At 39.1% G+C, this 13651-nt stretch overlaps 1 protein-coding gene across 1 annotated transcript; it reads right to left on the minus strand.

Annotated features, from left to right (window-relative positions):
* Positions 1 to 2478: 2478 nt before the first annotated feature.
* On the minus strand, positions 2479 to 12940 carry LOC108363249 (uncharacterized). The gene is made up of 4 exons (XM_017616546.1): positions 12908 to 12940; positions 12662 to 12842; positions 12356 to 12599; positions 2479 to 2576 (listed from the first exon to the last, which is right to left on the minus strand). Coding segments are annotated over exons 1-4 (525 nt in total). The 5' UTR covers positions 12910 to 12940.
* Positions 12941 to 13651: the final 711 nt, after the last annotated feature.

The following is a 13651-nucleotide window of genomic DNA, read 5'->3' on the forward strand; positions in this document are numbered from 1 at the left end:
TTTCAAAACCATGTCGATTGATACCCATATTGTAATATCTAATTCATTTAACTTAATATACATATTTTAATTAAACTTTTTTAACAGGTGGCAACCGCTTAAAAAAAAATAAAACTTTACTGCACATCTACAGACCGATCCATGTAAACTGATACCTCACTTTTGAAAATGGAATGAACTATATGTAAATACCTACGTAAATGCAGCAAGAATCCAAATTTTGGTATCAAAAACAAGTTGCGTTTTTAAATTGAGCGTCCTCAAGTTCACTAGGAAAAGTTTTCATTTAAATCCGTTCATAATTGTATTTCAGCTCAAATTTTATTGGAGCCACAGCACTGTGGCTAGGTAGATGGCATCGTACACAATCACAAATCATGACCGAAGAAGTGGCATACTTCAGATGTATTTAAAAGTGGGAATCATGTTCGAAACATTACTTTATCACATCAAAGTCAAGTCAAGGACGAAAAAATAGTAATTTTTGACACGTCAACCGAAAGATGTAATTAGTTTCTCTTTGAAAACTCTTCAGCACGTCAGATTCGACCAGCACAAGTTTTCAAACTTGCTTTACATGGTGATTTTTGAGGTTTCGAACCCATTCTTTCAAAATTGTGACGTGATGGAATACTTTTGTTGCCAGATTCGGATTTAGCGTATTCAAAAAAAGTACTTTCAGTCAATGTTAATTTCGGCTGTTGCACAGTGTTATTGGACAAATATTGAGATAGATATTATCTACTGAATCAGTATGTATATGATTTTGAGCTAACATATTTTAAAAAATTTCCACTTTTTTTTCTATATCTATATTTACCATATTCCCAATAAAATCGCAAGGTAACGTTAAAGATTTATGTAGGTATTTTGATTTTTAGATCAGTTCAAAAAATATTTTTCCCAAAAGTTAATGTTTTTTATAGTTTCTTTGAACCTTGATCTTTATTAAAATACCTTGGTTTAATTTTTAACTTTGCAGGATTCGCTAAGTTAACCGTACGTGTGACGTTATCACATAACTCACTTCCAAGAAATGTAACGTTAAAGACCATTTAAAACTGCTTTTATCTTTAAAACAACAAAAGATAGGAAACAAGTGTCTGCATATAAAATGTGGCTTATGAGGTTTATTACCAGGATAAATCAAAAACTTTCGGGTTTTACACAACGTTTCAGAAATATTAGCAGAAATATACGTGCGACTGTAACGTTAAAGACAAAAATGTTGACCATATGTAAGTAGTAGCGGCACAATAGGTGAACTAAATGCATTTATACATACATACATATGTACAAATGTATGTAAGTAATTTATACATTCATATGTACAAATTTTGGTAATATTAATATACATTTGTATATTGAACAAGTGAAGACGTGTTTTTCAAGTGCTCCATATCCATAGTGTATACTGCGAGAGATACTGAAATCTCAAGCACCCAAAGTATTTAAAGAGCTAATAATATTATAAGCTACAGCAAAGCGAAGAAAATATTCGCATCCCCACTGTATCAAGTGAGTAAACCAATTATTAATTCTTGAAAATAAGTTTCCACTGGCGAAAGAGTCACGAAAAAGGAATAGGCAAAGTAGCACAAACACAGCTGAGAGAGACCACACTATCCACTAACGCCTACGTTCCACTTGTGGCGAGTTTGCAAGTTGAGGAATATTTGAGGCGTTTGCAATTTCCAGCCAATTTATTATCATCCTCAAATATGTGCGGTGGATGTGTCGGTTAGAATAAAATCGTCTGGCACACTCACAAACAAGAAGCAGAACTATTTATGACGGTTTAATCAACCCGTTCTCCAATTCCGCCAAAACACCCCTGTCGCCCCAGAGGAAGCAAGTGACTTTCTGGTAACATCACCAGCAGCTGACTCAAACGTCATACCAAACATGCGCCAATGACCCATGCCCAACAAAGCTACACAGCCTACTGACAGCTTAGGCGCTCAAACCACGCCGTCAAGCAATGCTGAGTCTCAGTCTGATCAGCAGAATAGCGAAAGAGAGGCACTCAACATTAGGCACGCTAATAGATGAGTTAATCTCACTCACACTCATACTCGAGATGACCCTCCCAATGAGAAAAATACTGCCAATAACAGCTTTTTTGGAGATTGGCAAATACTAGGTGGTACTAAAGCCAATACCAGACCCTTGAAAACCCCAAACCAAAACCAGATGCTATACTGATCTGAAAGAATTACGTCCTTTCTTACGCGGAGATCTTGCGCAGAATGAATATGATACCACCCTAAACGACCTAGGTAATAAGGTTTCTCGCATTCGTAAGACCAAAAATGTCGAAATGCTATTGCAACTGAATGGTTCAGAAATGTCTACTGAATAAATGCCTTGGTGACGAAGCTAATGTAAAGATTTTAACTCAGGAGACTCTTCGAATGTAAAGATCTGGACGAAATAACCACTAAGTAGGAGATTCTCAGTGCAGTTCAAGCAGGCCTATTAAGTTGTTAATGACGTAACAATCTCTGTTGTAAAGAGCTTGAGAAAGTCGTACAGGGATACACAAACGGCGTTGATCAAGCTTCCAGTGGATATGGCTAGAAAGTTACTCGAAAAAGGGAAGCTTAAAGTAGGAAGGGTAGACTGTCAAATTAGAAAACACCTTCATCCCTGTTCAGAGTTCCGAACAGCTCTCGACGGCAGCAGATGCGTGTATGTATGTATATTAGAGTGGTTCATAAAAACAGTCTTTTTGGAAATTCATAAACGCTACATCAGAATATTGTTATTTGTGATCAAAAGAGAGACACGTAGTTTTTTTATTTAAAAAGATAGTTTTTTTAAAGGTCGGGCTGGTCGGTGTTTTATAAAAACGCTGATGTTCTCAATTTTTTTTATTTTCGTGACATGTTAAAATGCAGCTAAAAATGTGTTTTTAACATTTATTTACTCTGGTATTATTGGGGAACATTCCCATAATTACATACCTGTCTTAGACAGTTAGAATGGGCCTAGTTCCCGAAAATATGCTCTCGAAAAGACACTAGTAAAATGAAAACGTTGATACTGAACGATTTACGCATTGTCATGGGTTGAAACTTGTTACCAGGGGGTTTCTGGGGTTGCTAATTAGGAATCTGAAGTCAATTTTTCAAAATTCAAAATAGCGGATCCCAAATGGAGCCAGCAGCCCCTGTGGTGTAGTGGTAAGCAGTGCGCGCTTTCACACATCAGCACCTGGGTTCAAGCCCTGGTCAAAGCAACATCCCAAAAAATATAGAAAAAGGTTTTTTCTTAACAGCGGTCGTCCCTCGGCAGGCAAAGGCAAGCCTCCGATTGTATTTCTGCCAGGAAAAACAGCTTCTCATAAAAATACAATCGCCGTTCGGAGTCGGCGTAAAACTGTAGGTCCCTCTGCTTTGTGTGACAACATCAAGGCGCACGCCACAAGTCGGAGGAGAAGCTCGGCGAAACACTGACATATGTGTAAGCGCCAATTTATTATCATTATTATTAAATGGAGATACATTTTTTTTTAATGATTGGATTTGTTCGAAACGCGGCACTCGAGAGTTTTTGGGGTCGCCGATTGCGAACCTGAAGTAATTTTTTGAATTCGAAGTGACGGATCCAATATGGCGATCAAATAAAAAAAAAATACTAAAATTAAAACGTTGGTATTGAACGTTTTAAGCATTGTTAAGGGTTGAAACTCTTTTTCAGTGGGTTTCTGAGCTTGCGGATTATGAATCTGGTGTCAGTTTTTTAAAATTCAAAATGGTGGATCCAAAATGGCGACCAACTTAAAAAAATGATTGGATTTGTTTGAATCTCTTAACCGCCATTTTGAAATTTGAAAATCTGACATCAGATTCATAATTTTTTTAATTTGATCGCCATATTGGACCCGCCATTTTGAATTAAAAGAAATTGACTTTAGAATCGTAATCGGCGACCCCAAAACCTGTCGAGTGCCGGGTTTCGAACAAATCCCATCATTTTTTTTTTAAATTGTTCGCCATTTTGGATCCGCCATTTCGATTTTGAAAAAACTGACTTCAGATTCTAATTAGCAACCCCAGAAACTCCCTGGTAACAAATTTCAACCCATGACAATGCGTAAATCGTTCAGTATCAACGTTTTAATTTTACTGGTGTCTTTTCGAGAGCATATTTTCGGGAACAAGGCCCTTTCTAACTGTCGTTCAGTATCAACGTTTTAATTTTACTAGTCTCTTTCCGAGAGAATATTTTCGGGCACTGGGCCCATTCTTACTGCCCAAGACAGGTATGTAATTAAGGGAATGTTCCCCAATAATACTAGAGTAATTAAGTATATGTAAAAACCACATTTTTAGCTGCATTTTAACATGTCAATAAAATAAAAAAAATTTATAACATCAGCGTTTTTATAAAAACCGACCAGCGCGACCTCTAAGAAAACTTTTTTTTTCAAAATAAAAAAACACGTTTCTCTTTTTTTATCACAAATAACAATAATTTGAGTCAGCGTTTATGACTTTCCAAAAAAATTTTTTTTAACCACTGTTATGTATATACATGTGTATGTATGTATGTATATACATATTTACGTAGGTCCGGGTGTCCAGATTGTTTTAAAAAAGCGAAATTTCTGAAAAAAATCGCCAAAAATCAGCAATTATTTTTTTAAAATAAAATTCATGAAATCGATTTAACAAATCTTTTATTTTATAAGTAAGATCTTGTTATAATATAGTTTTAAAACTAAAAACGAATATAATACCTTCAGACGGTAATAATAAATAACACAAATCACATATATAATAGTGATGTACAAACAATTTTCTTTAAACAAACGCATTCTTTTTAAAAATATTTATTTCAACATATTTGGCAATAGGACTACGCAATTATTAAATTTATTGTAACTCAAATTAATTGGTTAATTGCACAATCCGCTTTTAAAATTAAATAAAAACCTAAATAAGACGAGATCAGCTATTTCCACAATCTGAATGATTTACATTTCTGTTGTTGTCATATATTGATCTATTCAACCTTGATAGCATACTGTTTGATATTGAAAACGTTTTGCAGCAGAAAGTATTCACCTTCGTATAACACTTTATTCGCACTATTGAAATATGGCTTTCCAACCTCATCCTATTTAGAATCTTAGTTTTTGTTGAATTGATTACGGAAAAAACGCACTCAACAAAGCATGTGAGTGCGGCAAGGATAATAATATGAATTTACTTATATTTCCAAATATTTTGTTGCCTGTTGTGGTTTTCACTCCGTAAGCTATTATCCAAAATTCTTCAAAGTCGGATGTAAAGGTTCTGAGAAAAGTTATTCCATGGGAAAGTTAAAAGATTTAAATATTCAGTTTCCGCTGCTTTTCTTTCCTTATAAGTCAAATAGTGAATTGGCAGATCCCTGAAACTCGCCCTCTTGGGATTCACACACTTTTCTTGTGAAAAAATCAAAGCTTTTTTAAAAGTATTTAATTGACTAGGTAATCGTTTCAAAAGCTCTTCGTTTAGGGGATTGAACTTTTTTGACAGGTGTTGTTGTTGTTGTTGTAGCGGCTACAACAACCCCGCCCAGGTCGGTTGGTATCTCAGTCGTTGTCGTCAAGTTCCACTAACGGCAGCCCTAGGAAGCGTGCTGCTTCTGTTGGGTTGGTCCACAAGGACAAAGCCGTTAGGGTTGTCGGGTTTTCCGGGCATGCGAAGAGATGTTTTGAGTCATGTGGGGTCTCTCCGCATGCCGGACACTCATTTGGCACATCCTCATTCAATCTACTCAGGTAGGAGTTTAACCTGCTGCAGTAGCCAGAGCGAAGTTGGGCTATTGTCGTTCGTGTCTCCCGAGGCAGATGAAGCTCCGTCTCGTCTATGTCCGGGGCGGTACGCCTGGAACGGCATTCACAGGTCTAGAGTCTATATAACTCGAGACTCACTCCCTGTGAATGCCGTTCAGGGCCAGTCGGTAAGCTGACGGGTCCAGAGGTTGCTTGATGAACCTCTGGACTTCGTCCGTCAGTTCATATAGATGCCTCCTGACGTGCCTAGGCGAGGGCTCCTCTGCAAGCAGCTGTCTGTTTGGGTGGCCACTTCTGTGGCTCCCGATCAGGAACTGCTTGCAGAGCATTATGTTGTGCTCCTTTACGGGGAGCATTTGCGCCTCGCCGTGGAGATGGTGTTCGGGCGACATCAGGAGGCATCCTGTCGCTGTCCTGAGTGCGGTGTTCTGTGCAGTCTGTAGCTTCGTCCACTGCGTCCTACTAGTCCCCGGCGACCACACTGGCGCTGCGTAGTTCAAAACCGGCCGGCCTATTGCCTTGTATGTTGCCAGCAACGTTTCTTTGTCTTTGCCCCAAGTACTGCCGGCTAGCGACTTGAGGACCTTGTTGCGGCTCTGTACTTTATTGACAATAGCGGTTGAGTGCGCAGAGAAGGAGAGCAGGCTGTCGAATGTTACTCCGAGTATTTTGGGGTTATTCACCGTCGGAATTGGTGTGTCATCGACGTGAATTCCCAGCGGTAGCCTGACCTCCTTCGTCCAGGTTGTGAACAGGGTCGCGGAGGATTTCGTAGGGGAGAGGGCTAGACACTTTGCAGTGAAGAAGCGAGAAAGTTCGGAGAGATAGCCGTTTACTTTCAAACACAGGTCATCAATTCCATTCCCAGTCGCCATGATCGAGCAGTCGTCGGCATAGGAGACAATCGAGACTCCCTCTGGTGGTTGAGGGAGCTTTGAAATGTAAAAGTTAAACAGTAGCGGGGAAAGGACACCACCCTGAGGAACCCCCTGTTTTATTTTTCGCTGCTTACTCGTTTTGTCTCTAAACGTTACCGACGAATGTCGACCACTCAGATAATTTGCCGACCACCGTTTGAGCCTCTGTGGGAGAGAGGAGGCCTCTATATCTTCTAGTAGCGTGGAATGGCAGACGGTGTCAAACGCCTTTGACAAGTCCAACGCTACTAGAATCGTTCTCTCACAGGGACGGTTACGGTTAAGGCCACGAGTTATCTGAGTGTTTATGGCGTTAAGTGCTGTTGTTGTACTGTGCACTTTACGGAAACCATGCTGATGCTTCGCTGGGGTCAGGTGGTTTGTGAAGTACGGGAGTAGCAAGGCCTCGAGTGTCTTCGCTACCGGGGAAAGGAGTGTAATCGGACGATACGAATCTCCTTTGTTGGCAGGTTTCCCCGGTTTGAGCAGTGGGACCACTCTCCCCACCTTCCAGATGTCTGGGATGATGAGAGTGGCCATTGACAAGTTGAGGACCTCCGTTAGGTACGCTACCCCCGCAGGACCCAAATTTTTCAGCATCAGCATGCATATTCCGTCGGGACCCATGGCTTTGGAGGCTTTCGCCTTCCCGATGGCCACCTGAACTTCACCGCAAGTGAAAGCAAGGGGGGCACAAGTTGTTGGCAGTTTGTGCAGCCTTCTGGTCACTCGACGCTTGGCTTTGTCCACCGGAGGATGCAGTATGAACTGCCGGCTAAAATAGCTCGCGCATCGCTCCGGGTCCGACGAAGCATGGTCGCCGAAGGAAATTTCGACTCTGTCGTCGTGCTTCGTCGGATTAGACAATGACCTCACGGTTGACCAAAGCTTGCTCACACCAGAGGTGAAATTACAAGTCTTCAGATGCTCCTCCCACTTCTTCCGCTTATGTACGTTTACAAGTTGCCGAATCTCCGCGTTGAGATCCCTGATACGGGGATCTCCGGGATCGGCCTGACGAAGGCTATCACGCTCATCGGCTAGAACAGCCGCTTCGGCAGGGAAGTTTGGACGTGGGTCCGATATACATCCTGCCGGTATGAAGCGAGCTGCAGCAGCAGTGATAGCCCTGCGGAACTTACGTTCACCGAGATGGACGTCGGTTGGTGTGGGGAGCGCTGTGAAGGTGTTTTCGGTAAACTCCGCGTAACCTTTCCAATCAGCTTTAGAAAAGTTGATATAGGTCCGGTGTTTGGCGGAGGCAAAGTCGGTTGGTTTATCAATCGAGATGACTATGGGTAGATGGTCTGATGCTAGAGTCAGCATAGGTCGCCACGTTATGCTGTTTATCAGACCAGCGCTGACTATTGTGATGTCTGGCGAGCTACTGCAGTTACCCATAATCCTGGTGGGTGCGTCGTCGTTCATTGTGCAGAATGTCGAATCGTCTATCTGCTCAGCCAAGTCTGTTCCCCTACGATCGTTTGACAGGCTTGAGTGCCAAAGATCGTGGTGCGCATTAAAGTCACCTACTACCATACGGTTTTCACCTCTGAGGAGCGCACCTATATCAGGGTGATATCCTGCCGGGCAGCAGGTGACAGGGGGTATGTATATGTTAAATATTTCGAGCTCGACATCGCCTGACCGGATAGCGATGCCCTGACATTCTAGGGTGGTATCCCTGCGGTCGATGTCTGCTTCGATAAGACGATACTGCACGGTGTGGTGCGTGATGAACGCTAAGCCACCACCATTATCTCGCTCGCGATCTCGACGGTGCACGTTGTACCCGGCACAATTCAACAAAGTTGAAATAGCCTGGCAGAGTTGTGGAACTCATTCAGCAGCGCCCACCAGGAACTAATGAAGGACCCCAGCATGAAGAAATCGGGATACGTGAAGGATGACGTCGCTGGTAAAGTAAGTACGCTGTACACAACAGCGTACGCAATAGCGTGGGCCGAAAATCCGCTTTTTTTTAGAATTTTGATTGGTAATAGCAAAAATATGGCTCATTATACTTAAAAAAAAAAAATTTGTGTGAAATTTGGAATTTTTTGGTCAATATCCTAGGCTTGCCCAAGTCCATCAAAGTTGAATATGCTCAAAAAATAAAAGTTAATAAATAAATTAATTAATACATTTTTTACTAAAACTGCAATAATCTTCGATAGTATTAGTCCTACACAATTTGGTATATGAACCCTTTTTGTACAGAATCGAAGTTATCCAAGAGACCAATTTTTTTAGTACTTGAACTTTGATGGACTTGAGCGAGCCTCACACACAGATTTTTTTAGAGCATAATGAACCATATTTTTGCTATTACCAATAAAATTTCTAAAAAAAGCGGATTTTCGGCCCACGCTATTTTCAAAGGTTAGTGAGTTAATAAATAAATTAAATAAGTCCTCTAAAATAAAAGGAGAAGAAACCAAACCTGGCTTAGTACGCGGGCTTTAATTTCTACTTATTCATTTAGAAAAGAAGGTTAAAGCCTGCAAACTAGGTGAGATTTCCTTGGAAAGCACGGAATAAACTCTTTAAAATGCGAAAGATGTCGTGTTAGAATAAGAACTGCTTCAGTTGAAATCTGGCAGGTATTAAGTAACAAAAAACATAATTGAAATATGAATAATTCAGTCGAAACTTTTTTAGAACCTTCTTGTATTTCTATTTAGATGAAAGATTTACAAATATTATTAGAATTAATTTCCACGCCAAAATACCCGTACTTTAGAGATGGCACCCGCCATTAATACTTGGATATCCCTTTCGTTGATCGATTGAGCCTGTTTTCGGCACATTCTGCGGAACTGCGTTATTCTTGAATTTTGCATTTTGTTTATTTTTAATTTTGATTTCATATAGGCTCAATAACGCTCGATCGTTTGGAGCTCTGGGCAATTCGGAGGATTGGCCTCTTTTAGTACAATGCTGGTTCCATTTTGTGTATAAAACTCTTGCGCTTTTTTTTGCACAATGGCTTGTTGCCAAATCAGGCCAAAACAATACAGGCTCTCAGAACAACACTCCAGGTGTAACAACACGTTCAGAGAGATTCCGATTCCTTTTCAAAGTCCTGGAACATCCTTCTGCACTATTTGATTTATAGTGCCTGATTTTCCGCCAGATTCCGCATTTCTCTCAATGCTGTAATTTTTCTTGATATTTGACAATACATTTTGTACCGTCGACCCTCCAATTTTCAGCAATTTTACTAACCGACATTGGGAGATGTGTGGATTTTGCTTGAATTAGGCCAAAATCAAATTTCTTTGCTGAAGTTCTTTGCTCGCCACATCACTCATTTTTAAAGTTACGCATATGAAAATTAACTGTAATAAAAAACAACGATAGCAAAATCAGCACACTAAATAAACGGCTGATCGAGTAGTCGGTAACAAAGTTATGCTATGTATATTGCTGCCAAATTTCAAATGAAGCAGATCTTATCTGAACCAGTTTGAAGAAAACGAACTGATCTGTAAATTCTATGAATTAAAAGACAATTTCGATGAGTTGGCAAGAAAAAATAAAAATGAGAATACAAGTGCTCAATATCTTCTGCCACAAATTGATATACACTTTTTTCTGGTGACTATGCAAATTGGCAAACGTTTAAAAAACTATTTGAACAATTAGTAGTCTCATAAAATGTGTATTTTGAAAACAAAGCTGAAGGGCTCAGCAGTAAGCTGTATTGCGAATTTGCTATCAACTTTAACCAATTTCAGTGTAGCCTGGAACTTAACGAAAAATATACGAACAAAAGATTGCTGGCAAATACATACAGGCATGTTCTGAAAATCGTACGACTTGAAATCGGAACCGAAATGACAATTCGTGCGATTTTGTTTTGGGTGTTCTACAATTCGTTCGATTTCATTAGAATTCGAACTAAGTTCGAAACAGCTGATTTCATTTTGTCAATTAAACCAACCTTATGACAAAAGAGGCCGTTGGTACAAACTATATAAAAATTTAATTTTCAAGGGAATTTTGAATAAAAATTAAAATGTTTTTTATGGCTGCTTATATTTTGAATGAAAGGGAGCGACATTATCAAAACAGAATCAACAGACGGCGTTTAAGAGATGAATCTAACCCTCTTAGTGTACCGGGTTCAATGTTAGTTTTGAACAATCAGTTTTGTATTTTACAGACAACAATTTTATTAGTTTTTAGGTTTGTTGCGAGCTATCGGTTAAGCAAGAGTGCTTTCTTAGAAATACTAAACGAAATAACGCCTTTAGTCAAAGAAGCATCCATACCATTACCACTCAAATTATCAGCAAGCCTTATGTTCTTTGCGGAAGGCTCGTATCAACGGTCTATCGGCAAAGATACTGAGATTGCTTTGGGGAGAAGCACAGTTTCAAAAATATTGTCAGAAGTTATTAATGCTTTAGAAACTGTGCTTTGCCCTAAGTGGATTAAGTTGGATATGTCCGAGGAGGATTCAAGAAAATCAAAATTACATTTTGTGCAAAAGTTTGGAATTCCAGGAGTAATTGGGTGTATTGACGGGACTCATATAGCTTTAGTAAAACCCTTGCAGAATGAACATCTTTTTTTTAATAGAAAAGGTTTCTTCAGCATAAATACAATGATTGTAAGTACGAAATGATATAGCATTTGCGAACGTTTGAATAACCCCTTTTCATATTTACAGATTTGTGATTACGATATGGTTATACGAGCAGTGGATGCAAGCAAGCCTGGCTCAAGTCATGATGCGTTTGTTTTCAATATGAGCAGTGCAAAGCAACATTACCTCTCAAAGTACGAAGCTGGTAACCGTGGATCTTGGTTACTGGGTGATTCCCGATTTGGTATAGAACCATTTTTGTTGACCCCATATAGAAATCCCAACCCAGGATCACCAGAGCATAGGTTTAACCGTCAACATTCTAAGGCACGTAACATTATAGAGCGAGTTATAGGAGTTCTTAAGAGCCGGTTCAGGTGTTTAAAATCCACATTACCTTATGCTCCACAAAAAGTAGTGCAGAAAATAAATGTTTGTTGCGCGCTACATAACATTTGTAGGCATTATCAAATGGAAGGTATTGAGGACCCAGAAACCGCAGCAGAACCTGCAGAAATCGACGAGGAAATGGCTGAGCTTGAAGAAAACACAAATTTAAATAATGCTGGTCGAAATTTAAGAGACTCTGTCGCTAATAATTTAATATTGTAATACTTAAACTTTATTTACTCGTAGAATTCATATAATGTAAAATAAATTTTATTCATGTATGTATGTACATATATATTTTTGTGTACATTCATAGCATTGATGCTTCTAGCTCAAACATCTTCAATTTTATTTTTACTTTTTCTTGTGTCAAGTCCTCCATCTTAATGTGGTGTCTCTTTTTTTCCTCCAAGTCAAGTCTCAGTAAATGATTTTGTTCCTCTAGAAGCTGATTTTGTGTCTCAACCAAGTTACAAATCCGTTCAATATAATTTTTCTTTTCTTCGTCTGTTTTTGCAATTTTGTTTTGATTTTCACACATTTCGCCTAATGTCGCTGAAATGGTTTTCATTTCTTTTGCTTGAGTTTTCATACACGATTGAAGGCAGTCCTGCGTGTCTGAATCCCTGTTTCTTTTTGCTGGTCTTGTACTGATGGCGTCCCTACTTGTCTGTGGACGTTCGTCTTCATCGGAATCACGGACGCTTAGGTTGTTTGTTTCACTTTCTGTGCCGAAAGTTCTGGCTTGCGCTATTCCCTCTACAGCCGCAAAAATTCCGCAAATTCTGGCAACGGATTCCTCATTTTGGGACAAGATATATTGATTAAAGGGGCCTCCTCCTGTTGCTCTTGTTTCCATCTTATTATGGGCCACCTTTTTTTTAATGCAACCTTTCCAGTCAGACCATATCTGTACAAAATTGAAACTGTTAAAAGAGTATGAACTAGGAAAATTTATAAAGTGTAACTAACTTTCTTCCATCCATTAACATCCTTCTGGGGTGGACCTTCAGCATTGAGTAACGTGGTTAACTCTTTCCATTTTTCTTCGGCAATTACTCGATCGCCCTTAACAAAATTTTTTGCCAGGTCTGGATTTTCTTCCATGAATTGGACAAAAATCAACTCTTGCTTCGAATTCTTATGTTTTCCCCTAAAATAGGATTAAAAGTATTATTTATTTACAAATAACCACAATTTTTACAATTTCATACTTACATTGTTAAACGTATTATTCACATAAAACGCAATAAACTTTTAAACCGCTAGCGTCCGCCCTGCCGATTATAAAACGGTAAAATTCCAACGATTCCGATTTTCAGAACAGGGTGACAAAACGATTTGGTGATGTTCGAAAAAGCAAAAACGGAACGATTTACAGAACGTGTCATACGATTTAAAAACGGAAAAATCTAAAATTTTGGCCGAAAACGATTTGCAGAACATGCCTGATATTTTAAAAATATTTTATATGCACCAGTAGTGGTTGAGACTGCCTGCAGTGTGCAATCGTTTCAAGAAAAGCTTTCTGAAAGCATACATATGGTATGAGAATTCCTTAACGAATTCGAAAGAAATACCAGACCTTGATTCACTACAAAAATTTCTGAGTTATGAAGGAAACGCATTGGAAGCAGCACAAGGTTCGGTGTTATCACCGCATAAAGTGCTTAAAAAGTGCTTCTGGGGTGCAACTTTTCTCACCCTGTTTTTTATTGCCAGAAATTTAGGGCTCTTAATACACAAGAATGGTGGGCCAAAATAATACGAAATAAATTATGCAGCAAATATTTGAAGGCAGCGTATAGTTCTAAAGAATGTAAGAGCATTAATTGCAGAAATTGTAATGGTAGCCATCATTTTATTCTTCACAAAGAAGAAGAGAAGCAACCAAAAGCAAAAAGTGTGATTGTGAAATCTAAAGCGGATGAGACAAAAAATAAATATTGTTTACTTATTATT

This window comes from Rhagoletis zephyria, unplaced genomic scaffold, assembly GCF_001687245.7.
Source record: "Rhagoletis zephyria isolate East Lansing unplaced genomic scaffold, Rhagoletis_zephyria_1.1 Rzeph_scaffold_01227, whole genome shotgun sequence".
NCBI classification, from domain to species: Eukaryota; Metazoa; Arthropoda; class Insecta; order Diptera; family Tephritidae; genus Rhagoletis; species Rhagoletis zephyria.

Excerpts from the sequence above, each read along its gene's own strand:
- LOC108363249 (XM_017616546.1), bottom strand. Across the intron at positions 12,600-12,661 it reads ATGTTAATGGATGGAAGAAA|ATATGGTCTGACTGGAAAGG; the intron begins GTTAGTTACACT and ends AATTTTGTACAG. Across the intron at positions 2,577-12,355 it reads AGACGAACGTCCACAGACAA|CCATATCCACTGGAAGCTTG; the intron begins GTAGGGACGCCA and ends GTAACTTTCTAG.